Here is a 25,862-nt window from a genome sequence, read left to right as displayed (position 1 = left end):
AGAGAAACAACCATTGGTTGCCTCTGGTTTGCACTGACAGGGGAGGAACCCACAACTTATAGACTTGAACCCTGAGGGGGCATCGAACTGGCGACTTGCAGGATGGTGCCCCACCAACTGGGCCACGCTGGCCAGGGCTGGGCTGTTGTCTCGGCATTCTAAGCTCCTGCTCATCATTCAGGGTTCACCCTTAGCGACGACTCTGGGAGGGATCCCCTGCCTCTAGCTGTTTGTTCCCCTATGCTTCTTCGTGGAGGACCTTATTCTGTAGTTGTCTGTGTCCTTCCTCGTCTCAAGAGCAGGGATGCGTCTGACTCACCTTTGTAACCCCTGCACTTAAAACAGAAGTGTTCAGCATTAAATACTCCAAGGATGAGTAGTGTTTGTGTGTGGAACATATTAGGGGGTGTGGGGTGAGGAGGCCGGACGATTAGGCAAAGCCCAGGTGAGAGCACCAGAAAAACCAAGAACAGCGGCCACGGTTCGAGGCGCAATTCCCTAGAGCTGACTGCACCCACCACGACGCAGAGGAATGGACTACAACTCCCAGAAGGCCGCGCGATCACGTGGGCTGCCAGATGCTCTCGTGAGATTGCGAACGGCGGCGGAGATCCTGCGTTACTTGGGGGATACCCCGAGACGCCCCTGGCGAGGGTGAGGAGTCCAAGCGGACTCGGGGTTGGAGGGGGTGGAGGGTGGGTGCTCGCGGCGGGGCGGGAGGGAACCCCGAAAAGCTTCCCTTGCCACCCTGAGTCTGTGGCTGGGCGTGCGTGGGGGAGACAGGGAGCCCCACTTTCCTACCTGCAAAGCGCTGCTCGCACTGCGGGTCGGCGACTCTGTGCACGTAGGGGCTGTGGAGCAGGTAGGGACCTCACTTCCGTCCTGCGCCCAAGGGGTGGGAGCGTTAGCGACCTGTTCCCGCCCGGCTGGAGCCTGGACCGGGCAGTTCGTAATGCCCTGCGCTTCTGTATCCGCTTTGTGCTGCTTGGAGATTGTCCAGTGCTATTTAATCTAGTTTAAAAGGCGGCCCTGGCAGTGCTCCACACTTACTTATTGCCTAAAAATAAAACAAAACACAAAGCACAAAAAACTAACAAGAAACAAACAAAACCAAACCAAAGCCCCCCAAACGTGATCTTGCTTCCAAAAAAAGAATACAGACTGTCCAAAGTAAAAGCTACTATCTTTTAAGTGCTGGTGAGATAGAAGAAGGAGAGCGCTTGGATGCTGCAGTTATCCCAGAGATTGCCTAAAAATACTGACTGCCATTTAAAAATTAGAGTGAGGCCAAATTTTGCCAGAGGAAAAGTTCATGCTATTCTTTGAAGTGTTGGAGGCCCGGGCCAGATAATGGGCAGGAGAGATTCTCGTGGTGGGGGAGTGATGTCCTGGAGGAAAGGGTTTTCCACGTTTTGCCCTGTGAATGAGAGGTGGCGGTACTCAGTTCCTTGCTGGAAGCCCACGGGTGTGAATATGATTATGTCCCTCTTTCTCATTCTTCCCCTCTCTCTCTCCTTTCCTCCCCGACTTGGGACCTGGGTTGCCTAACAGGACCACAGGTGCTACAGAGTCAAGTGTGCAGGCTTCTAGTTTGAGAGAAGAGCAGTCTTGGAATGCCAAGGTCTCCAGGGCTTCTTCCTGAAGAGTTCCTCGCCTTTCCTTAGCGGGAGGGGTTTAAAGCACCCGTGGTCATGGGACTCCTTTTTATGACTTTGGGCTTGGGGGCAGGCGGACACTTTGGGGAGTGACAAGTGGTTCATTACTACCAGGGCAGAGTAGAATGTGCTGACTGGTGGGATGTGAGGCCAGAACAGAAGCCGGGAGCCAAGAGCGAGGGGCTTGGACCTCAGGCTAAAGGACTCCAGCTCTTAACGTATTCTGACATCTGACTACTCACCGACCCCCACCCCTGAGTTTCCTTCTGCTTTGTCTTAGGTCCAAGCCCTTCGTCATTCCTGTGCTGGGCTGGGCTCATACCTTGTATGGCCCTTTATTAGCCCCGGTTTTGCTCTGGCTCTGCACCTGCCCTTATTCTGACTGGTAGGCATCACTGAAACCTTTACTTAACTCTGCCATAATTAAACTCATCGGAGGGGATTTACACCATGAGCCTGCTGCAAACGGAGGCTCTTTACTATGGCCCTGCCTTTCTGAAGGACAGAGAAGCTGCCGTTTTTCTGGCTGTGGCTTACCTGCATATTTTGTGCCCTGGGAGCTTGAGGCTCAGTAATCACAGCCTTCAGCCCTATAACCTCTGCCTGCCACCTCTTTCTGCAGCTCAGGAGCTTCCTGTGAGTATAGCAGAGCCCTGGAGATGAGGGGCTGTCTACAGCCACCTTGGCTGTGCAAATAGGGGATTCTAACAGGAACTGGAGAGAGTGACAGGCTGACTAGTTTGGGACTTTATCTTCTGTGAGCATGAAGAACTGCCAGCTGTCACTCTCCATGGGACCATCAGATTGTATTGATTGGATTTCGCTTTCAAAAGCTGGTTAAATTACCCACTTTCTATTCCTCAAATACCAATACCCTCCCCCTCAGCTTTTCTAGAAAGGTGGGTAGTTTTGGGTCCTTAGCAAAGATTGCGCAGTAGGCTAAGTAGTAAATGTTGGGCTGTCCCACCTACTGTGGGTCGTAGTTGAAGTCACCAACGTGGATTCCTGCCCCAAGTTTAACTGATTGCTTTCAGTAACCTGTTCCTTCGGAATGGTATCAGCTTGATGCGGAGGTTCAAGGGCTGCAGAGATGAAAGTCACCTTCTGGTTTTACTGGAATCTGTCTGTCCCAGCACCAGTTGGCTGGGATGGGACTGGGTCAGGGTTTGAGACCTGGCAAGTAGTTTTCACTGGAGGGGCAGGAATGTGCCTCCATCATCTCCTGTGGGGCCAATCAGCCCGCTGATGAGTTCTGGGAAGAAGCTGGGCCGTGGGCCCTCTAGGCCTTAGCACTTGCTAACAGGACTCCCCTGGAGCAGACACAGTTCTGCTCTGGGCACGCAGGGCCTTGGCTGAAGCCCTGGTACAGGTCAGAGATTGAGATCATGGGCAAATGGTGCTTTGGGGGGTCTTGCTGAAGGGAACTGGCCTGTGTCTAACCCTTGCTCAGAAGGGTCTGGGCCTGCGGGAGACCCTTCCAGATAGGAGTGGGGTGATGCACCCAAACGTGATCCTCAGCTCACGAGGGTATGTACTTGAGCCTTGAGAACAAACACTGGGCAAGAGGCCCTGGGGAGCCAAGGGGCCTGTAGGTGAAGAGGAGGCCCCTGTGGGGGTGCAGGCACAGAGGTGGCCATTGGGCACCTCGCAGGCACTTCCTCCTCAGGGTCTACCTTGGTGTCCCCTCTCCTGCTGACTCTGCCCATTTTGAGTGCGTCTTCTGGGGCCCTCTTGTAGAGAAGGCCATTACCCTTGTCCTTCCCGCATTGACTCAGAAGGGTTCTTCTGGAAGAAGCATCAAAGTTCACCTAGTCCTACCTCTGCGTTTTCAGATGAAGAGACAGGTCCAGAATGGGGGCGGGGGGGTATACCCGGGGCCAAGGATACACACTGGGTCAGGGGTGCAATTGTGGTCAGGGCCCAGGGTTCCTGCTTCACAGGCCAGATGTCTGCCCTCAACCCCACCCTGCTTCAGAGAGTGCCCACCAGGCACCCGGTGGTTGGCAATTAGACCTGGCCCCACGTTCAGGGAGCTTGCTGCTGCTGCTGGGGGCGGGGCGGGGGGGAATGGAGAGGAAGAGGCAAGGAAACTGGTGAACACATTGAATCAGTAATTATCAAAAAGGTGCCTCCCAGAGAGGGACCCATCTTAAATTCCAGATGTGGCTCCTGTCTTCCCAGATTCCCCCAAGGCGGCGTCTGCCTTCCAGAGTCCCTTTGCCCAGTGCTAGATGTGACTGGTCCTTAGTCATCGTTGCCGATATAGCCCGTCTTGCTGGCCCGGCCAGGAGAATGCAAGCTCTGGTGTGCCCATCTGTCATGTTATCGTGGGCACTCGCTTCCAGCACGTCTGAGGGCCAGAGGGGTAAACCAAGCAACTGGTGTCATGGGGGGGGCGGGCGGCTTACACCCCTTTATGCTCGTCTCTTCCTGGGCTTGGATTTGTACAGCGGCGCCCAGTCTGATCTTTAGGGACAGGGACCGAGAGGCAAGTCTCTTAGCTCCCTGAAGCACCCACTCCCCTGCCCCCTGTCGCAGAGGGTCCCACCTTACCGGCACCCTGCCGCTCCCTTCAGGCTTCAGCCTGGCCCACTGCGGTGGCTCCTGACCCTGCTCCTCCAGTCTCACCAGCAGCTGGGTCCCCCACACTGTCACCAGCAGCAGCACCATCGTTCTAAAAGGCAAACTCCTTGCCCTCACCGCCGTTGACATTAACCCTGACCTGGCTCTGCAGCCTTACCTCCCCACGCCCTCCCTCACACCTCAGCCTCCCTGCTAGGCTGCTCCCTGTTCACCAGACCTGCCACCCTCCTTTAGGCCTCTTCACCTTTGTGCGATCGCTCCTTCTTGCAAAGTTATTTCCTTTTCTCTCTGGAAAACGTACTTGTCCTTCAGGGCTCAACCTGAATGTCAAATTTTTGGTGTCTGACTTCCTCAGACATTTACTCCTGGGCAGCCACAGCCGCCAGTGTAGACCTTCCTCACGGTACTGGCCACGTTGCATTGTGATGGGCCTGTGCACATTGAGGGTGTCTGGCCTTTTTATCGAAGTGTGCTCCCAGAGGCTGGCACGCCGATCAGGCAGGAATCCCAGCCGCCCGCCCCAGGTCTCTTGTTTTGTTCGACTGTGTGAATGAAGTGGACACCCCCTTGTTTCACTTTTAGATTCCAAAATCCTGACAGAGCAGCATGGAGCCCAGTTCTGGCAGGCTTCCGGGACCTGGAGCCACCAGACCCCACACGGAACCAGGGGCTGCGCCCTTGGTGGAGAGGCGCTCCCATGTTCTTGTGGGTGTCACTGGGAGTGTCGCAGCCCTGAAGTTGCCTCTTCTGGTGTCAGCGCTTTTGGACATCCCTGGCGTGAGTATCTCTACCAGACGCGCACGCAGCCTCTGCGTCAGAAAGGTGCTGTTCCTGGGGCCGGCCCGTTTTTGCGTAGGGCGTAGGGGGTTCTTTTTCTTGATTGTGGATGTTCCCTGTGGGCATCGGTGTGAAGGGAGTGCAGGGATCAGACCAGCGTGCCAGCGTAACTGGGAGCTGGGTCAGATGCTGTGGTCAGAGCTCGAGGGAAGGCTGGGGAAGGAGCGCTCTGGTAAGTGGAGGGGTGGGTTTCCACATGTTGACCCTGAGATTCCCTGAGGCCCCAGCGTGGCAGGAGGGCTGGCGGAGAAATGCAGCAAGTTCCTGGTGTCCCCTCACCACCTTGGGCCCCCTTTCACCCCACCTTGTACGCTGCTGCTCTGTTCTCCCTCCTTGGATACCACGGCCGTCCCGTCAGCCCAGATGCATCGCTCACAGCTCTGATGTAAACTTTGCTTTCTCAGCTGTTCGGAGATGCCCAGGCCCACTGCCGTGTTTGCAGGGCGAGGGCTTGAGCCCCCTGCCCTTGGCCAGAACATCTCAGCTTCGATCAGTTTTATATATTGGGGTCCTGGGGCAGACTCTTCTGTGGGAAGAGCTCGGGGCTTTCAACAGTGGGAAGGCCAGCACGTAGTAACCCGCTTCCTCATCTGGGACCCTTCTCTGGTCTGCTGGTCGCCCTCTGCCCCACACTCCCCCCGATGGCCTTTGCTCTGGCCAGCCCTTGCCAGGCTGTACGACCCTGCGTGCCTTTCCGAATTCTGTTCACAAAACCCATGTAGAAGCCTTCTCGGCCCATGGGGTTATATGCTCCTTTCCTTTCCTTTTTTTTTCAAAGAGAGTATACATTTATTTATCTACTTATTTTTGGGTTATAGCATTTATGAAAGCTTAAAGTTATTCATCTTCCACCCCGTGAGCGCCCGCATGAGCACTGTCATAAATGCCTGGCAGTCGTCAGGGTAATAGGTCTGCCTTTGCGGAAACCTCTGCTCCAGCCCAAGCGGTCACACCTCTATTTTAAATGTCTGCAAAATCTGCACCCCAAGCGTGCCATCCCTAGATGAAAATGTGTATCCCGTAGCAAAAATAAATAGGTAAATAAATAGAACTAAAGCCAGTCCAGACATGTCAAAGACCCAAGTCCGGCATTCCAGCTTCCAGGTGGTTCTTTTCAGTGCCCGTCTGCCCGCGGCAGGAGTGTGACGCTTGCGCTTTGGGACCCCAGCGCTGTTCTCCGTCCTCTGGCACAGAACCAGAAGCACCCTGTGCGGCCACAGTGAACATTAACGTCATAAATACTGAAGCCGCAGACTGGGATGCTTTCAGAAACCCCTTCTGCCCGCTCCTCTCCAACCATCGCAGGCTGAGAGACAGGGCACATGTCACCGAGGCCCCCGGGGGCTGTCGCATCGTCGAGTGAGGACGTGCGCAGAAGGGTACTGCTACTCGGGAGGTTTGGTGGTGGTTGTGGAGTGCCTAGGTTGTCAGGCTGGGCAACTGGGGGTCTCACAGCCCTGAACCTCCAACCTGGAGGCAGCCCACCTGCACTGGGTGTGAATCGATCAGGAGAGTTGTTTAGATACAACTGTGTTCAAGTCCTTGCTGCGCCCTTTGGTAGCTGTGTGACCTTGGGCAAATTTCCCCATCTGCGAGATAGAGATTTTAATACCTGTCATGCTGACGTGTGTGGGGATTCCTTATAAACAAATAAATAAGGAGAGCCTCGACTGGACTGGTGTAGCTTAGCGAGTTGGGTGTTGTCCCACAAAGCGAAAGGTTGCCAGTTCGATTCCCGGTGAGGGCCCATGCCTGAAGTCTGCGGGGATATCCAGGCCAGTCAAATAGCAGGGTGGGGGGCTTCTGGATAGACCAGCTTAGCAGGGTTCTTGCTTCTGAGGACAAGGCTCAAAGATGGGCCTGGTCGGAAAACTCACTAGAGTTTGGTCAAGGAGGGAATTTCGACTGAGAAGTGGAAGCATCAGCTGTGTTTTGGCACTGCTTGTGTTGTTGGCCACCAGTTTGGTGGGTGGCGTGAAGCCGCTGGGGCCCAGGTGGCACGTCTTCCTTTCCTGTTACCTATCCGCACAGCACTTGACCCAGGGTAGCGCCCGCGGGTGTGCCGGTGTGTCCAGCAGGGGGCAGTGCTCTCCTGCAGATGACCATGCTGGGATTCCAGGCAAGGGGCTGGAAAATCTTTCCCTAGTTTTACTTTCCACAAACTTCTACCCCGAAAGTCAGTCCCTCTTCTCACTGCCACCACACCCCCTGCGCCAGGCTGGGACAAGCAGCAGGGATGCCTGTTAGGCCAAAGGAAAGAGAGGAGAGTCTCATGGCCGCTCTGAGGCTGGGCTCTGGTGCTGTGGGGCAGGGCCACCTGGGGCCTGCCACCCCTCGTGTGCCCCAAACTGTTGGTAGGAGCTGGGCTGCTGGAGCGGTGACGGTAGGAGGCCTGGCAGGGGGTGCAGCGGAGCGGTGACAGCCTCTGGGGAGGGAGGGAGTCGTGCAGTTCCCTTTTCCCATAGCCCCAGAGCAAGTGAGCTTCCGGACTGGGGGTGGGTGGGGGTGGGGAGTCCTATCCCAGGAAACAGATGGGCAGCTTCAGAGCTGAGGGAAACGGCAGCTCCAGCTCCGGGCTTCCTGCCATCCCACGCAGCCACATTTATGGGGGCGTGAGGAAAGGGTGGCCTGGAGCAGGGAGGTTCTCCAGCCACTCCAGGACTTTTAGCCTGGTCTACTGTGGGGCAGACTAAAAAGCCTGGAACAGGACCCGGTTCTTCTCTGGCTGGAGTTGACGTGGAAAACCAAGTAGCCAGAAAGGCACTGACCTGGGAGGAAGAGTGTCCTGACTTAGCCTCTTAGAGCCTCTTCTTCTGGTTTGAAATTAGGGTGATGACTCCCACCTGTTCCCCTAGGCTCTTCTTAAGGCTGAGGCGGTGGGGGGGGGACAGAGATGAGACAGTTTTCCATCTTGTGTCAAAGACTAGGCACAGCTCCAGGCACGTGGAAGCACTTAGCAGTGTTTCCGCCTTGCCCCTCCTCCCCCCAGCACTGCCCACACTCCTCGATGGCACCGATCTCCCCACTTCTGCATCACCCCACCAGGAGTCGTCTTTGTCCCTGGAAGCAGTCCTTCTCAGCTCTTTGTCTGAGTCGTGGGTTCACATGCCACGGCACCCTTCGGTATACCTGGGTTTTGAGTAGCAAACAAGAAGCTGTGCTGTGGGCTGCAGGGGGTTGGGTGATTGTGCAGACCTGGCTCACAATTACTCCTAATTCCCCTGCATCCAGGAATCTCAGCAGAGCTACTGAGCTAGAGCCGGACCAGGGAGATTGTGAGGGGGTGACACAGAGGGGTAGATTTGGCCGCAACACTCACACACCAGCAGTCAGGAGGAGTGAAGAAGCTAGTAAAGAAGCCCTGGAGCCTTTATGCGAGGTGGGGGAAGGTGGACAGCAGGGGCCAGCCCTGCCTGGAGGGAGGCAGCTGAGCACAGAGGATTTCTCTCTCTGGGACCTTGGGCAAGTCAGTTCTTATTTATGGCCTCCGTGTTCTTATCCATGCAATGAATGAAAAGAAGGCACTCAAGTGACCTATCTCTAAGACCTCTCTGGCACTAGTGGTGGAAGATTCTAGATGTGAGGGCACAAAGGACTAGGACCCAGAGGCAGCCTGAGAGGAGGTCCCGGAGGGAAGGAGCTTCGGGGAGTTCTGCAGGTCCATAGTTGTCACGGGACCGGGCCGCAGTCGGTAGAGCTGTCATTTCTGCCCTTTGGTGGGGTTGGCACTTCTCTCACTTGGGAGGAGAAGACAGACACCACCAGCTTTGCCAGGGCAGTCATCAGCAGGGGAGTTCTAAAGGTAGAGAAAATCTGCCAGTGAGGGAGCGGGCGGTCCCTGGGCTTAGAGAAGGATGCGTTTCTAGAATGCCCATTGGCACTTCCAGAGCCGTCAGGATGCAGGAAAGAGTGCTTCACTCCTGTGTAGCACGGAGTAAATTCTGCTTTTCCGTTGGACTGCGTGGCAGTATCTAAAGAAATCACAGATTTGACAGCCCTGGATTCACATGTCGGACTGAACCCCGTGTAGTGTATTTATAAACATTTATATGTAGAAGGATATTGATTCTGGCATTGTTTATAACTTCAAACCAAAAACACAACAGGAAGCAAAATGTCCAGCAGTAGCGAGGTCTTACGCAGTTACGGTCCGGCCTCCCTGTGGCCCCTGCGGCGATGCTTCAGACGAGCGCGTGGCTGGATGTCCGTGCCGATGTGGGGCAGTGCTCGAGACCATGAGTGAGTGGGGTGCGGCATTCAGCAAACTGGCCCACGGGCCACACCATGGTCTTGTGGCCCCTCATCGATGGCCTGGGAGCCAAGTATAGTTTTTACACTTTTAAATGGTTAACCGGGAGAATCAAAAGAAGACACACAAAAGTATATGGAATTCAGGTTTCGGGCCCATAATGTTCTACATAAGCAGTCACGCTCACTCATGCATGTGCCGCCAGTGACTGCCACCTCACTGTCACGGAATTGAGCGTTTGTGGCAAAGCCTCAAATAGTACCGGGCCTTTTGTAGAAAACGTTTGCCACCCCACGCAGGTAGCGTGACACCTCCGTATGTTCACACCTGAGTTACTGCCTGCAGCTCCCCCCACCCCGGCAGCAGTTGCCCTGGTAGAGAGATGGCAGCAGGAAGGGAGCCTGGTGTTTTTCTTTGTGTATCCTTCTGGGTACTTTAGTTTTAAAGTCAGTCGGGGCTTTTGGCGGGGGTGTTATGGAACATTATTTGTAACTTTGTTTTGTGGGTTTTTTTTTTTAATGTTCACGGAAGAAAGGCAAGTGGGAGGAACGAGGCCTGGTTTGAGGTTTTCCTTTCTTTCCCGGCGGGGGCCACCTGCCTGCCTGTGCTCCTGCTGTGCGAACTAGTCCGTTCGTCTGCCGCATTGCAAGTTCCCCGCATTGCAAGTTCCGCAGGGCTCTGTGGGCTAGGCTGGCCCCATCCTCCCGGCCGCACCTCTAGGAAATGAACTCTTGAGCCAGCTGGTCAAGGGCAGCCAGTGCCAGGCCAAGGGGTCCTGACGTCAGAGGCCTTCCTTGATACCCCAGAACAAAGTCCCCTTGGAGAGCCTGTGCGGTCTGTCTCTTTGGTTTCATTGTTGAGAGTTTTCTCTTGCTGGGGAAGGGCACAGAGGGATTGGCCGCTTGGTCCTGCTCGAGTGGCTGGGAAGGCCGATGCAACCAGAACACCAGCTCCCCCAGGAGGCCCGTTTGGAGGTAGAGCCTGGGAAGAAACAGCAAAGGTCACAAGAGGGCTGCATGGGCCACTGGAGGCCACATGGTCCGAATGGCTCGTGGCCCAGAAGGGGAAACCGGGGATAGAGAGGAAGGGGGATTTGCTTGAGATCCTCCAGCTAGTGAGTTGGCAGAACTGGGGCTGGAGGCAAGGCTTCCTGCCTCCTGTCAGTGAACTTGAGGAGCTCATGTCAAGCCTGGGCATTCTCTTCTCTGCGCAAGCTACCCTCAGCTGTGAGGACGAGAATCTCCAGAAACTTGTGGACTCTTGCCTGGTCTGTCTTGCTTTATGGTCAGGGGTATATATATCCACCCATCTGTTAAACTGAGCCCTTACTAAGGGCAGAGCCTGTCTCTTAGCAGCTCCGGCCTCTATGTGCACAGTAGGCTTAGTAAATGTTTGCCAGTTGAGACAACATTATGAACCATTGGGACCCCCAATCAGTCAACCAGAAGCCCTTGGGGGACTGGCCAGTGATGCTGCCTCCTCCATGGCTGCCCTCACCGTGTGCTGACTGCCCTGGGCCCCAAGGCTCCTTTCTCCTGGAGGGCCCCTCCCACTGCCGGCCTGTGCCCAGCCTCACGTCAGCTTCTCAGCTGGCCCCGGGCCCCGGGCACTGCCGAGGGCGGTGTCACTACTGGTCAGCCCAACGTCAGGAGCCTCTGCTGTGTGCGCTGGCCCAGGGCCCCACGCCACGGAAGCTCAGGGCCCCTCGCCTTGTGGCCGGTTGAGTCGTGGCTGGTGCTTCCTCTAGAATCCTCATCCGTCTGGGCAGCCGCCCTCCTACACTTCACAAGAAACACTTGCTGTCCTCCAGCTCCTCAGCTGGGGCTTCCAGGTGGGGCTCTTCTCCACCTGTGTGTGCCAGAGCAGTGCTGTTTAATATGGTAGCATTAGCCATATTCAGACTTCAATTTAAATTGTTAGAAGTGAATGAAACCGAAATGCAGGTCCCTAGTCACGCCACTCAGGCCTCAGGTGCTCAGCAGCCAAACGTGGCTCGTGGCTGCCCCATGGGGTGGCCCAGAGGTAACACACTTTCATCCCTGCGGGGAGTTCTGCTGCATAATTCCGTAGAGCAGGTGATTTTGCCTCGCAGGGGACACTGGACAGCGTCCAGACCTTTATGGTTGTTGGAACTTGGGGAGGGGGTGCTACTGTCTCATCGTTGTGGAGGGTAGAGGCCAGCGATGGGCTTAGAGGTAGAAATTCAGGTTGTGGGGTTTGTCTCACCCGGCGGCAAGGGAAGTACTTCTCCACAGGTTTCATAACCTGTCCCAGAAATAGCGTGGGCCAGATGGGGCGGGGGGGGGGGGGGGCAGCTAAAGTAGAAGAGGAGGTTTCACTCCACATTCTGTTTTCATTCCCCGTCCCGTCCCTGACTCCAGGAACTCCAGGTGGGGTCGCTGATGTCTCTTCAGCAGAGGAGAGGAAGCCAGACTTGCCAGCCGGTTTGAGGAAGATACCACTGTAAATGCTAGGCAACCTGTAGGCAGCTCTGGCCAAGCGCTGGTCACATCACACAAAGAGATTCAGGTTAAAAATATTAGCTATTAAGATTGTTGCACTGGTCTTGCCAGGGGGCTACCCACAGAATTGCCCTTCAGGAACTGTGGAGTTTGGGGGAGGTTGTTTACGTGCCCAGCCCTGCTTCTCCCAGAGCCCAGGAGTGTGTGTGGAAGAGAAAGTCAGGGAAGGTCTTCCCCTCGGGAGCTTTCTGTCCTGCCAGGGTCCTTGGCATAGGCCGGGAGAAAGATCAGGGTGAATGAGTGAATAGTCTGAGTAATTTAGTATCTCAGAAGGTGGCACAACTTGCTTTTCTTTTCTTCTCTTTTTCTAATGTGGCAAACGCGGGGCCCAGCCTTTGGCTCCCAGGACTTTTTGGCAGAGCGAATGAAAATGAAAGAACAAAGGCCATAGAGATGGTGAATCAGATCAAGTGGCATCCCTCTAAAACCAGACAAACCGGCCTAGGCCTGCTGGACAGCACCGTGGTCAGGGTCACTTCCAAGGAGAGGCGGCTGCTTCAGTGGGGTCAGGGTAGGGCACTGGGAAGGATGTGGCCCTCACATACTTTTCACATTACTCTTTAGGTAAAGACGGTGACCCCAGGGAGCTCCCTAACAGCTCTGTGCCCTGGGAAGGTAGCCAGAGAGCCATCAATTGAGAGACTGGGGGAGGGTCTTAGAGGGAGGACCCCTAGCAGGTGCTAATGCCCAGGGTGGGAGCCCTACCCGGACCCCTGGTTGGAATCTTCCAGAGGCCAGGGAGAGGCGGAATGAAGGCCCTGAGACCCTGAGGGGATCATGGAGGGACAAAAAGGGTAGAGCAGTCAGAGAGGAGGAAGCCCCTGAACAGAGCCACTACCAAAGGAATGCTTCCAAAGGAGGAGCCTGGCCCCATGCACCGCCTTCGCCCTGAGACCTGGCAGGCAGTTTGGGAGCTAGGGACAGCAGGGGAGCCGGATCTCCAGGAAGCAGCTTTCTAAGCTTCAGAATGGAAGAGAGGAATTGGGAGGTTCTTAAGTGGCAAATTACTCACGATGGCTGGGAAGCTCTTAGAAATAAAACAGTGGTGCCCACGAGGAAATAAGGCAGCGACTAGAAGCTGATATGAGTGCACGAGAAACCCCCTGTTGAAGAAATTGGGAAATAGATGGGAAGAAGGGCATGTAATTAAAGATGAAGGTAGCAGGTGGTCCGGAGTGAGCGGAAGCTTGTGGTGAAACTCAGGACAACAAGAAGAACGATAGACAGCGCCTGCTGTTGGCCGCCAGCGGCACAGCGTGAGGGGGAGCAGAGAGAAGCCAGAGGGACTTGAGTCCTGTTTTGTTTGCATCTTTTCTTTTGAGCTTGAAAACTTAGGGCAAATGGGGGTAGGAGGAACACGAACCCCAGGTTGAGTAATTCATCTCATGACCTCGGCGAGTTCTGTCTTGGGGCGCTGAGGTTGTAGTTGGCGACCTCCAGGATGTGGGGGGGCGGGGCAGAGGGGCTGGAGGCTGCAGATGGCCAATGTCTGTTCATCAAAAAGGCAAAGGAGGTGGGCCCCACAGATTATTATAGATGAAGCTTTTAGCACTTAGGAAATGGTTGTCCCTGGGCTTCACTGTGCTCACCGGGAATAAGGCATATCAATTTTAGTTTGGTTTTTTGAGTATCAGAAAAAGTATTTTTGGATTTAGGTGAGCTGTTGATGTAATCTTAGGACCTCCCCCGACCACCTGGTGATGTTGTCAGCACGTCTGTAACCAGTGAACTGAACGATTCCGCTTCGGAAGGGTTCTTCCCCACGCCCACCCCCAGCCAGGCCCTCGTGGAAGGGCTCTGCTCTGGATCTTGTTCTGTTCGTGATTTGAGTTCGTGTCCCAGGGCTGTGCTGATGGTGGTGGTGCTGGCTGAGGGCAGGCCATGTGGAACAGGATTGAAATCTCGAGAGTTCTCCGTAGCTCGAGCAAACAGTGGGCCAACTCTGGAAAGGTGGACTTTACCAGGTAAAAGTGAGAAACTGCATTTGGGACCAGAACGGTTAATGGCGCAGGCGCAGTCTAGGGCTTGTGGCTTAGTAGGAACAAGGGTAAGACGAGCTCTTTTGCATGTTTGCCGATTACAGACTACAGATATATCAGCAGGAGGATGTAGCCCCCAGAAGAGTCGGTGTGGGTGCAGGCACTGACAGACTCTCACAGGGGCCCGGGGACGCAATACTCCAGGTTCCCCGAGCCTTACGCTGGGATACCTCAGGCTCCCACAGGCAGAAGAATCTGACCTCTGAGTTCTTCAGTTCTGGGATATTTCATTTCATTTCTTTTGTAGTTTTCTCCCTTCTATTTTTCCGTTCTCTCATTCTGGAACTCGTGGAACTCTGGAGTTGATCTTTGGATTTTTTTCACCTTCCCTGCTGTTATCTCTCTATCTTTCTGTTGTACTTTCTGGATGATTTCTTCTAAACTTACGTTGAGTTTTATTTCTCTTTTATTGATTTTAGAGAGAGGGGAAGGGATGGAGAAGGAGAGGGAGAGAAACGTTGATCAGCTGCCTCTGGAATACACCCTAACTGGGGACCACACCCGCCACCCAGGCATATGTGCTGACCGGGAATCCAACCGGCAACCTTTCGGCTTATAGGATGATGCCCAACCAGCTGAGCCACACTTGCCAGGGTGACTTATATTGAGTTTTTGATTTCACTGTTTATAATTTTAATTTCCAAGAGTTCTTTTTTATTCCCGGCACACTCATTGAAAACAGAATAGTGTCTGATCTTGTCTAATTGGATCTGATTGGATCTGATCGGATCTGCTAATACCTCTTTCCGCTTCCATCTTCCAAAAATGCATTTTCGCATGTTAACTGCGTTTTGTTTTGTTTTGGGTTTTGTCCTCTTCCCTTTGTTCTAGGTGGTTCGCGCTACTCACAAACTCTTCACTCTTATTTCGGTGGGCTTTCGGGAGGGAGCAGAGTTTAATCCACCTTGTTTCACTGAAAGTTTATTCTTTCACTTAACCTAAACATATGCTTTTGTTTTAAATGTGTCTGTTTAGACACATTTTGATGTGGTTTATGGATTTAAAAACATCCAATATGAAAGTCTGAACTTTGACTAGGGAGTCTAACCCATTCTATATTTACTATAATTACTATTCTATTAGGACTTCTGCCATCTTATTTAATGCTTCATACTGGCCATGTGTTCTTTGCTTCTTTTTTGCCTTTCCTGTCCTGTATTGTATGGATTGAATTTTCTCTGCTCATTTCAAAGTCAAATACTATTCTTCTTACAGTTACCGCCATCGTACTATGCCCCTCCCCTGTCCCCGTCTATGTCTTAGGGGTCTCCGCGCCATCCCACCAGCCTCTGCTCTCCCCGCCCTCACCGTGTTGGCCCCTCGGCTGTGCGGAGGAGGGCTGCGAGCTCTGTCCGCTGCTGCCGTGTTCAGAACTAGACCATCCTGGAGGGGACTCCAGCGCTCAATGGGAGTGTGATTTAAATGACCTTTAAAAAAGGTCTCAGAGGTTTTGAGCAAGTGCCCAGGATGGTAGATTCTGAGGGGGATGTGAGGGACAAGGGACAAGTCCAAGAGCTTTCCAGTAGAGCTGGAAGCAGCAGACCTTCTGAAGTTCTTCGGTAGCTGCCTTTCTGAGACCTCTGCTTCCTGCTTTGCTCTGAAGTGCCCGTGTAGAATACTGGCCTGTGAGAGGCCGGGAGGAAAGGAAGAGGGAGGCCTTGGGGAGACAGGAGGGAGGGCTGGGGACCAGGTTCAATGGGCACAGGCCCACACCATCCAAAAAGGCAACCGTTACTCAATCCCACTAAGTCATTATCAGTAGGGATGTGGGTCCAGCAGTGCCAGAGCTTCCAGTTTTTCAAGAAAATCTTTCGATTTGTATATATTGGCTCAAAAAAGTTTATAACCCCATGCAGGCCAAACATCACGTCTGCAGCCTGGAACTGGCAGACGCTGCCACCCGTTGACCCCTGCTCCGGTCAGTCAGCGATTCAGTCCACCTTACCCATGGCATTTCTCCCTCCTGGACAAATGTCCCCCGAAGGTGTGATTTCCTGTTTCCTTCCCCTGTCAGCCACCTCTTCTGGGCCCCTTTACCCTGCCAGCTAACTGGTCCGCTGCCACCCACACTCCCGTCGCTGTTCCTCATAGTCATCACTCCGTTCAGCACCTTAGCTGTCCCCCTTGTTTGCATTATTAGCTCACCTAGTAAATGAGTAGTGTGAAGGTGAACTTTGTTCTGGCCCCGTGAGCACAGGGCCACGGGTTTTGTTTCCCGGAGCCTGTCTGCAGCCCAAGCCCATGGGTGCTTGTCCCTACAAGCATGAGAAGGGGCTCTGCCTGCTCTCTCTGGGGTGTGGGTGCAGACACCACGTGCCGGGCCCAGCTCCCAGGGCCTCGGCCTGCGGAGGGCCCGGCTTATGTGGTCCAGAGCTCAGAACCTGTGAGCCTCATGGGATGGCCCCTTCTGCCTGCCACAGCCTCTGGGGCCCTCTTGTCCCACGTCCCCTTCCCGCCTGGCTCTGTCTCTCGCGCCAGTCCACCTGAGTGGCGGGCCTGCAGCATTATAAACATGGGGCAGGCGGTGACTCACTGTTTATTCCTCGGTAACCCCACAGATAGGGAAGTGAGACAGCCGCAGCTGGTGGGGCCTGACCTTCGGGTGACAGCAGAAGTAGCTCTGCAAGCCGCCCGGGGTGAGAAGTCCTCTCTCCGGCCAGGCTGTGAAGAGAGCACTTGCCTGGCCTGGCCCCACGCGGCCGCCGGGAGTGGCTCTGGTAACAGTTTCTCCCCTTTGCCCCCACGCCCTGCTTTTTCTTGGTGACAGCTGGAAGTGGCCGTGGTCACGACTGAAAGAGCCAAACATTTCTACAGCCCCCAGGACATTCCTGTCACCCTCTACAGCGACGCTGACGAATGGGAGGTCAGTGCTGGGGCCCGGGGCTGCACTCCGGCAGAGCAGGGCTGGCTGCTTCTAGCCCGTAGTCCTGCTGGCCAGAGCAGGCAGGGCCCTTGGGGCTGAGACGATGAGGAAAACATCTGTCCAGCTCGGGCCTGTGGGAGGCCTCAGTCTCCTCCCACCCCAGGCAGAGCTCAGCTTTGGCTCTGGGCCTGAGGTTGTGTGTCCTTGTGCTTATCTGGGCTGATGAAGCCCCAGAAGAGCTCTGTGCCCGTCACCCTCGTCCCCATGGCCCCCAGCGCCAGGGCTCTCTGGGGAGCCTCATTTCCCCAGCTCCTCAGGCCGCTGCGTCTCTCCCGCAGAAGGGCGGGCAGCGGCCACTTTGGGACACCGAGTGTGGGCTTCATAGGGGCGCCCAGCCAGGCATTTTTAAACATTCTCAGACTAGAACATTTCTTTTTTTTTATTTTTAAGCTTGTTATCTGTCTCTTTTTAAGAAGATTTTATTTATGTTTAGAGAGAGGGGAAGGGAGGGAGAAAGGGGGGGACAGAAACATCCATGTGTGGTTGCCTCTCACACGCCCCCAACTGGGGACCCGGCCTGCAACCCAGGCATGTGCCCTGACTGGGAATCACCACCAACCCTTTGGTTCGCAGGCTGGTGCTCAATCCCCTGAGCCGCACCAGCCAGGGCTCAGCCTAGAACATTTTTGATTGGTCCGTCTTCCCCACCTCCTCCCCTCCCCCATTTCTCACGGCCCCAGACATTTCTTTCTGTCCACTGGCTTGGACGACCCAAGCATCCACCTCAAACAGGCAGGGGAAGTTCCCTGCCAGATGTCGGTTCTCTTGAAAACCAGACCATAAAGGGAATATCTTGGAAAGACAAGAGGCATTTGTTTCCTCAGGCCTGGTTTCCCTCAGGCTGTTGGCTCTACAGCCAGTGCGCCCACCACCTTAGCTACGAGAGGGAGTGGCAGTGGACTTGGGCAGGGGTTCCCCAGGGGGTCTTCCTCGGTTCCCGACTCAGCGTCCTTCACCTGTGTTGTCCCCGTCTCCCTCCCTCCACATAGAGCTTGGCCAGCCCAGTGACACCCATTTCTTTCTCTGCCAGATGTGGAAGCAACGATCTGACCCGGTTCTCCACATTGACCTGCGGAGGTGGGCGGATCTTATGCTGGTGGCTCCTCTTGACGCCAACACTCTGGGGAAGGTGGCCAGTGGCATCTGTGACAATTTGCTTGTGAGTGACTCCCTGTGCCCTCCTCCCATCCTGGGCCTTGCTCCCAATTTGCTGAGCTGCAGGCTGCCTTTGCACCAGGTTCTTGCCTTGACATCCTGTTATGGTGGTCCTGTTTGCTCAGAACACTGTCCCCTGCCTCCCACCCATCTCACCTGTGTCCGGCAACGGGCAGAGGTGCGGTTCTCCTAAATGGACTCGACTCGTGTGTACTGTCTGCGGCTGTCCACCCCTCACCTGCCCTGTGTCCTCCATTCTGTCGGTTCCCGGCCCGGTCCCCTGGCTGTCCCCTGTTGCTTGCCTGCTCACTGGGCTCTGTATATCCACGCAGGGACCTGATTCGCTTCCTCGTGGGTCTGTCACGCGCCTTTCTCTACTGTGGCCTTAGCCACAGGCGGAGGCGTGCATTTCCTGTGTATTATGGAAAACTTGGAGGGGACGCAAGGAGAAAGACAGGGCCAGAGCGTGAGCTGAGGGACAGTGGAGGAGAGGAGCACAAGTTCAGCTGGGCTAAGTGGGGGCCGACAGACCTCCGGGAAGCTGTCGTCCTTGAAGAGCCTCTGGGCACTTGATCCTCCTGGGAAGAGTTACCCTCTCCTCCCTCCTCCTGCTTTATTACTCTCCCTTTTCTCGATCATTGAGCTTTTACCTGCCATGAGCTGGACCCCGTGCTGGGGAACACACAGACAGGGAGCTCACGGTCTGGAAGGAGAGGGTTTTGGTCACCCACGCACCCAAGGGAGTGTGTTCTCGTGTGTGGCCCAGTCTTAAATGACCCCGGCCAGTCTTTTGACAATAGAGTCACCGCCTTGCACAGTGCTGGGCACATAATAAGTGTTCAATAAATTCTTAGTGTATGTATGAGGTAATTAGTGATCTTACTTTGGCAAACAGCCGGGAGTTTTTCAGAGTGCGATAGGGTGAAGGCGTGAATGACTGAGCTGAGTCAGTGTTGGGGGGGTAGATAGGTTGGCCTCTTCCCTAGGCTTGTTGATGGCGCTTAGGGTACTTTTGGAAGAATCTCGTGGTCAGCGCACCCTCTGAAGAAGAGTGGCACACACACAGTGGTCCAGGGGCGGGCCGGGAGTGCAGGGGGGCGGGCCTGGGGCAGCGTGGTCCGAAGGCTTCTCCGCAGGGCTGGTGCCCAGGCTGACAGAGCAGCTACAAGGCAGGAGTCTCCTGCCACTTTCATTCGATTGTGTCACGGTAGTACGTGGCCAGCACTGTGTCACCAACTCGCCAGGCCTCCCACTGCTGGTCAGCAGCTGGCCAATGTGGCAAAGCACACTAGCCACTAGGAGCTAAGCCCTGACCTGGGCTGCTCTCCAAAGGCTCCCTCCTCCCTCCCGATGGTTCGGCTTCCCTTTCTCCTTCAGAGCTGTCACTGCTCCTTGGAATCTTGGGGCTCCCTCCTCCCGAGTTGGCTGAGCAGTAGAATATGATTCAAGACCAGTCCCCACACCATTTTCCTCAAAGGGTTTCACGTAAAGGCAAATATTTTAAGAAATTGCAAATCTTACAATGTTTAAATTGTCACCTTGTTCTGTGGCTCTGTCCTCTCTCAATAGATGTTTTCTCTTTATATCCCTGAAAAGAAGCTTCCCTCCTTCAGTCCTCCTTCCTTTCCACTGACCGGAACTCAGGGCGCTGCTAGAACAGTGTGCCGGGTGGGAATCTGTACCCCGGCCGCAGGGCCTTCGACATGTGACCTGTCTTCTGTCTTGCTCAGTCCTCGGCCCCTTCTTTGTGCTCAACAGCCAAGCACATCCAGAAAGAGAAGGTGACTTCCCTGGGTCAGCAGCCTAGCTAGGAGCTGGTTCTGTGATCAGGAGCCAGGCGTTCTCTCGGCCAAAGCAGATTCCCAGGGGCAGAGCCTGAGGTGCTGAATACAGCACTGGCCAAACAGAAGTGACTGTGGGAGCTAATGTCAGCTTCGTGCCTCTTGTTGTCAGAAGGTTCAGATGGGCTGTGGTTTGTCCAGGAAGCCCTGAGCTTCGAGATGAGGTAGGCAGAGCTGGAGAGGCGTGGGAGGTTTGGGTTTCTGCCCTGGTCAGCGTGCTCTGTTCTGAGGATGCATGGAAACCCCAGCGCAGCCCGCACCACCCCCCATGCAGTCAGAGGGCCCTTGTAGGTGTGCTCATGACTTCTGCGGAAGCAGCAGGTGGCACAGGGCCAAGAGGAAGTGTGACTGAAACTGTCTACTCATAGCCCGAACTCAAGAGTTCTTGGTGGGAAGCAAAAGCTGGTGCCTGGCACTGAGCAAACAGCCAGGTCCTGAGGCTGCCTGCTGTCCTGCCTCCTTCCTGTCCCCAGAAGAGGGCGGGGCCACCGAGAAGGGTGGCCTTGGTCTGGCCTTTCATTTCATTGTTCCCTGGGCTCCCCTCTCTCTTCCCAGACAGGTTCCACTTCAGGGAGGAGGTGCGTGGGCTTGTCTCCTTGAGGGGCCAGCCGTCCAGGAGAAGGTGCCTGGGGTAGTCAGCACAGAGGAGCTTACTCCTGGGGGCCCCCGAGCTCCCTTGTTCCCCAGGCAGCCTTTGACCCAGGGAGCCCGTGCCATAGTAGTCACAGGAGCTGCTGTGTCTGGAGCCCGTACTTCTCACTAGGTTCAGCATGAAGAGCTTTAAGTATTTTCACACCCAATCCTCACAACTACCTAGTGAGGGGGGCTTTTGTAAGAGGAAACAGACTCTTGGCATTAAATAACTTGTCCACAGTCTCACGGCTAGTAATCGTAGCTAGCTCAGCTGGGATTGGAAACCAGGTCTGTGCGACTTCAAAGCCCACAGCGGCTCTGATCTGTGACCGGAGGGGGTCTGGAAATCAGGAGGCGGTGAGGCCGTGAGGCGCAGTGAAGGTCGTGCAAAGCCGCTGTTCCGGACCGTTGTCTGGATGTGTGACCCTGAGCAACTGCTACCCCTGGGGAGTACAGCTCCCCCATCCGTCAGACGGACATCCCTTCTTATAGGGTTGCAGTGGGGGGCTCCTGGAGTGCGTGCGTGAGAGGGTCTTTGTCATATGCGAGACGATTTTGTTGTTAGCTTTAGTTGGCCTTGAAGTAGAATCGGTGCTTGGGTCCTACCTGCTGAGCTGTCTGGGCCTTAGCTTTGTGGGTGACTGCAGAGCTGGCCTTCTGCTGCCGGCTTGCTTCTGTCTGTGAGGTGTGGCCGGCTGTGGAGAAGCCTTGTGCTTGGACGCAGGGAGACCTACCCATGTAGGAGGGGAGGTCTGCTTGGAGGTGGCCGCACCTTCTGGGCCCCTGTGCCAGAGCCCGTGGGGAGGTGGAGAGGGGAGAAGAGACGTATCCCACCCCCTGAGGGACCTGACACAGCTCCCTGTAGACAGCAGCCCCCAGTTATCCCAGCACCGAGGCCGGTTATGGCCCAGAGGCTGGTGGGTGGGAACGGGAAGGGCTGGCAGGCAGAGCGGCAGACACCCCCCTCCCCACCCCCACAGACCTGTGTCATCCGGGCCTGGGACCGCAGAAAGCCCCTGCTCTTCTGCCCGGCGATGAACACCGCCATGTGGGAGCACCCCATCACTTCGCAGCAGGTGGGTCAACTCCAGGCCTTCGGCTACGTCGAGATACCCTGTGTGGCCAAGAAGCTGGTGTGTGGCGACCAAGGTGAGCATCCGGCCAGGTCTGCTTCCTGCTCTCGTGGCCCAGAGTCAGTGCTGGGTTCAGATCCCAGCCTCTGGTGACCTCAGGTGAAACCATTCTCCTCTGAGCCTGGCTTTCTCATCTGGACAAGGGACATCATCATTCCTTCCCCTCAGAGTTGTTAGAATTAAATGAGGCGGTTCACCGAGGGCGCCTGGTGCCCTAGACACACAGCCCACGCACATTTCCCGACATCCACAGTCGCCATTCCTGGGTCCTGTCCCAGAGGGGTTTCAGAAGGGGTGTGGGTCTGGCTCAGGCAGAAGGCCCTGGCCTTCTCAGGTGCTGGGCTGTGGGTAGAGACCTCAGGGGAGCACAGTGTGGGGTGGGAGTGGGGGGTTGCACCCTGCCTAAGTCTGCAGGGCCACGGCAGAACTTTGCTCCCTAGGTCTGGGGGCCATGGCTGAGGTGGACACCATTGTGGACAAAGTGAAGGAGGTCCTCTCCCAGTGCGCTGACTCCCTGCAGAGTTGAACCGAGGATCTCTGTCGTGCGTCCCTGTGTACCCGGTGTGTTTCCAGGCCCAGTCAGTGAAGGTGGGCATTGGCAAAGTATGACAGAAATTCTCCCTTGCTGAGTAGGGGCCCGGCCTGGGCCTGCTCCACAGTCTCCAAGGGCCTGACTTGCCCCAGGTTAAATTGAACCGAAAGCCCAGGACTCAACTTCTTTCAACCAAGAGACATCAGCCGTCTGGAGCTCCTCCTCACCTTTTCCTGGGAGGGCCCCGCGAGCCAGAAGAGCGGGCTGCCACATTGTACTGTGCCTCTGGGGGGGGCCTGAGGAGCACTGGCCAGCTTTGATTCCACATCATGCCTAGAGACCACCTTCAGAAGCTTCCTCCCCTGGAGATCCCTGGTGTGGTGGGTCCCTGCCAGGCCTTTGGGGCGCCAGCTGCCATGCAGAGTCAGGAAAAAGCCTGCAAGTGGGCAGGGCCCTGAGATTTCCCACTGACTGTGCTGTGAGATGTGGGTCCTGGGAAATAAAGTCAAGCGGCCTTTTGGGAGACTCTCCTTCCTTCTCAGCCTGTCTGAGGTCTCCGAGATCAGGGGTGTTGGTCAGTGTGGGTGGGGATGGGTCTGGGCTGACCACTGACTGGTGCTTCTTAGGCCCCCATGTCCTATGGTAGTCAAGGACAAAGGGCTCCAAAGCAAGACAGCCCCGCTGCATGCTCGCAGTGGGGCCTTGGCTCAGGGCTCAGCCTTCCTGACCCTCACTTTCCTCATCGGCGTTGTCCTGCCCTCGTGGAGTCGTTGAGAGGATCAGCTCAGACAATTCGTGCAGAATAACCACCCCACTGAGTGCCTCCTGCAAACTGAATGTCGAATAAAGGGAAGTTAAAGCAAGATATGTATACATGCTAGTGAGCGTTCTCAACATTTACTGAAATAGACTGCCTCATTTCGGGAAAAACAGCATCCCGACCCTGAGCAGACGTGGCCCTTTATGCAAGTGACAGGCACATGGCCAGCAGAGTTGCAACCTGCCCTGGACCTTAGGCTCCTTGCTTCTCAGTGTCCTCATCACTTTTGCTGCACCTGAGGCGGGGCCTGAGTGCCCTGCCTCCCTGCCCCCCGCCCCCCCAACACATGGATGGGAAAGCAGACTCTAGACAGGTGCTCAGCCCCAGACTCCCTCTGCACTCTGCCTTTGGCCCAACTGCTGGCTGCTGGCTGCACTGGGAGGGTGCTCATCTGCCTGTCTGGAGCTGAGATCAGGGCTGGCTGCCTGCCCTCCTCCCCCCAGGCCAGGGGTGAGTAGGGCCCCCGCACGCCTTTAGACCACTGAGGGCAGAGGTGCTTTCAAGGGGCATCCGGAGGCCTGCTGGCTAGAACCAAAGCCGTGCTTACCAGTTTTTTTCATCTTCCGAGGGTGACGCTGGGGACTTGATCATCTTGCCCAGCACTCACAGCTGCCACGAAGTCCTCCGCTGTCCATGAGGACTGTGCTCACGTCATGCTGACTTTCTTTCACACTGTCACTCACTTTTGCACTCCCTCCCTCTCCAGACCCACAGATGTGGCCAAGGCCTCCACGCAGCCTGACCTCCTGGTTTAGCATCTGGCTTTCTCGCTGACTCCAGCTTCTCAATTTTCCACCCTGTCCCACAAACCTCACAGCTGATCTTTACCACACTTGGCAGGCACCACGCTGCCCTGGTCCACGGAGTCCAAGTTTGCACTTGGGCACCGCCGTCGAGCATGCGGCAGCATCTCTGCACTCTTCCTATCTGCTTCAGCCACACTGGTCCTCCAGGAAGCACCCCCCTGAGTTCTGACACCTCCAAAAGGCCACCCGACCTACCTCTCGATTCCGAACCACAGCACATAAAGTTTGCACCGTACAATCTCACTTCTGATTTTTTCTTTTGATTATTTTAAAACTCTGAGTCTTCTTCCCATAAGCCATAAGCTCTTTGAGATCAGGCACCTCAACGGCGGTGTAAGAAGCATGCAGGGGTCCTCAAAGTCATCTTCCCCTGTTAGCTCACGACGAGAAAAACAGACCTGTGTCTACTCCAAGGGCCTTGACGGAAATCTCCAGGTCTCCTTGCCAAGTCATTTTTAAGAACTTGTGAACAGGGAAGAAGGAGCCCTTTTTTAAAAGCATGTATTCAATTGCTTTTGCGGTAGATAATTTATTCAGCTGGCTCAACACTTAAAATGAAGTCAGCCAGTTCCCCTGCTGAGTGGCAAACAATGTCTGGTTTCTTGTTTATTTTTCAATAGGTATTTGATGCATGTAGAAGCCGAGATGAACGTATTCTTCTTTTCTCCCTCATTTCTTTATACACAGCTAGGATGCGATACTCGTTTCCTGCATCTTACATTTTCTGTTAAGCAACGTATTTCAGACATCATCCAACACAAGCCCCTGGGGGGCTTCCCTGCACTGTGCCTTGTGGCCGTGCAGAGTTCTGGTGTAGGAATGACCCTGACTTATTTAAGCAATCCCCAGCTGTTAAACAGTGAGGGTGTCTCCAGTCTTTCACTACCATTGACAGCGCTGCGGTGAGTAGCCTGGCTGAAATATGAGGTCTGTCTGGAAAAAGTCCAGTCATCGTTTATAATGAGAACGCTTTGTGCGACATCACTGTAATCTGAGAGCCGAGGAGAGGGGACTGGAATGCACGTGTGTGAACAATGATGACTTCACTGTACTAGTCAGTGGGGGCGGTAGATGCTGTTGAGTGAGCATGTGCACTGTGTGGCTGTCACGATCGAAATGACTGAGCAAGTAGAGCAACGAATCTGCATCAAATTTTGCATTAAGCTTGAACATTCCTCTGCAGAAACTATTTGGATGATTCAGAAGACTGCAGCTATGGGCAACTGGTGATTGGCAGCTTCATAATAATGCACCTGCTCATACATCACGTCTCATGCAGAGTTTTTTTGAGAAACATCAAATCGCCCAGATGACTCAGCCCTGCCACAGCCCAGATTTGGTGCCCTGTGACTTCTGGCTTTTCCTAAAGCTAAAATCACCTGAAACGGAAGAGATTTCAGACTGTCGATGAGATTCAGGAAAATATGACGGGGCAGCTGACGGCGACTGGGAGACCTGTGTGAGGTCCCAAGGTGCCTACTTTGAAGGGGACTGAGGTGTCATTGTCCTGTGTACAGTGCTCCTTGTATCTTCTTCAGTAAATGTCTCTATTTTTCATAGTACATGGCTGGCTACATTCTGGATGGACCTCATATAATGTCACATATGTTGAGTGTCTCTGTGGGACAAATCCTAGAATTTCTGGGTAAGGTAATACGTGATTTTGAAAGATACTTTTAGGGTGCTCTCCAAAGAGCGAAGTGTGAAGGTGCACACGCCCCACACTCTTGCCATCTCATGGGTGCAGCTTTTACCTCAGTGCAATCTGATTCACACCGCTCTCCTTCCCACTGCAGTTCAGTAGCTTTTTATGGTTAAGGGTGTGTGGGGGGGGGGGGGGTGAGTGTGTGTGAGTACTGTTTTTATCCTCTGCTTACTTTTCTAATCAATGCATAGGAGTTCTTTATGTGTCAGGGGCTTCGATCTTTGTTCTGGGAACTACAGATAATTTCCCCAGTTTGTTTGTCTTTTGACCTCGCCTTTGGGCTGTTGCTAGGCAAAAGTATTTTTCTATAGTCAAATTTACCAGCCTTTGCTTTCATGGCTCCTAGGTTATGTGCGTCTCACTCAATAAAGCACAGGACTGACCCCCTCCCCAGGCCCGCCCCAGCCCCCTATACACCTTTTAAAATTT

General features: G+C 54.7%; 1 protein-coding gene across 6 annotated transcripts; it reads left to right on the top strand.

Moving 5' to 3' along the window:
* The first annotated feature begins 573 nt into the window (after positions 1-573).
* On the top strand, positions 574-25,462 carry PPCDC (phosphopantothenoylcysteine decarboxylase). Of its 6 annotated transcripts, XM_053928860.2 has the most exons (7): positions 12,814-13,214; positions 13,598-13,810; positions 15,742-15,869; positions 16,653-16,748; positions 17,839-17,967; positions 21,418-21,586; positions 22,011-25,459. In XM_053928860.2, the coding sequence occupies exons 1-7, from the start codon at positions 13,187-13,189 to the stop codon at positions 22,094-22,096; spliced, it is 849 nt and encodes a 282-aa protein (XP_053784835.1). In that variant the 5' UTR covers positions 12,814-13,186; the 3' UTR covers positions 22,097-25,459. The 6 variants fall into 6 exon arrangements, with proteins under 6 accessions (XP_053784836.1, XP_053784839.1, XP_024413125.2 ...); XM_053928861.2 differs by lacking the exons at positions 12,814-13,214; positions 13,598-13,810; positions 15,742-15,869 and adding exons at positions 574-654; positions 4,821-5,015 and having other exon boundaries at positions 22,011-25,450; XM_053928862.2 differs by lacking the exons at positions 12,814-13,214; positions 13,598-13,810; positions 15,742-15,869 and adding exons at positions 728-862; positions 4,821-5,015 and having other exon boundaries at positions 22,011-25,451.
* Positions 25,463-25,862: the final 400 nt, after the last annotated feature.

The sequence above is a fragment of the Desmodus rotundus genome, chromosome 7, assembly GCF_022682495.2.
Source record: "Desmodus rotundus isolate HL8 chromosome 7, HLdesRot8A.1, whole genome shotgun sequence".
NCBI lineage: Eukaryota > Metazoa > Chordata > Mammalia > Chiroptera > Phyllostomidae > Desmodus > Desmodus rotundus.
Note: the sequence above shows the minus strand (reverse complement) of the source record. Positions and strands in the feature narration are given on the sequence as shown.

Excerpts from the sequence above, each read along its gene's own strand:
- PPCDC (XM_053928860.2), top strand. The coding sequence starts at position 13,187 with ATGGGGGTAGGAGGAACACGAACCCCAG. Across the intron at positions 13,215-13,597 it reads AGGAGGAACACGAACCCCAG|GGTTCTTCCCCACGCCCACC; the intron begins GTTGAGTAATTC and ends CCGCTTCGGAAG. Across the intron at positions 16,749-17,838 it reads GCGACGCTGACGAATGGGAG|ATGTGGAAGCAACGATCTGA; the intron begins GTCAGTGCTGGG and ends TTTCTCTGCCAG.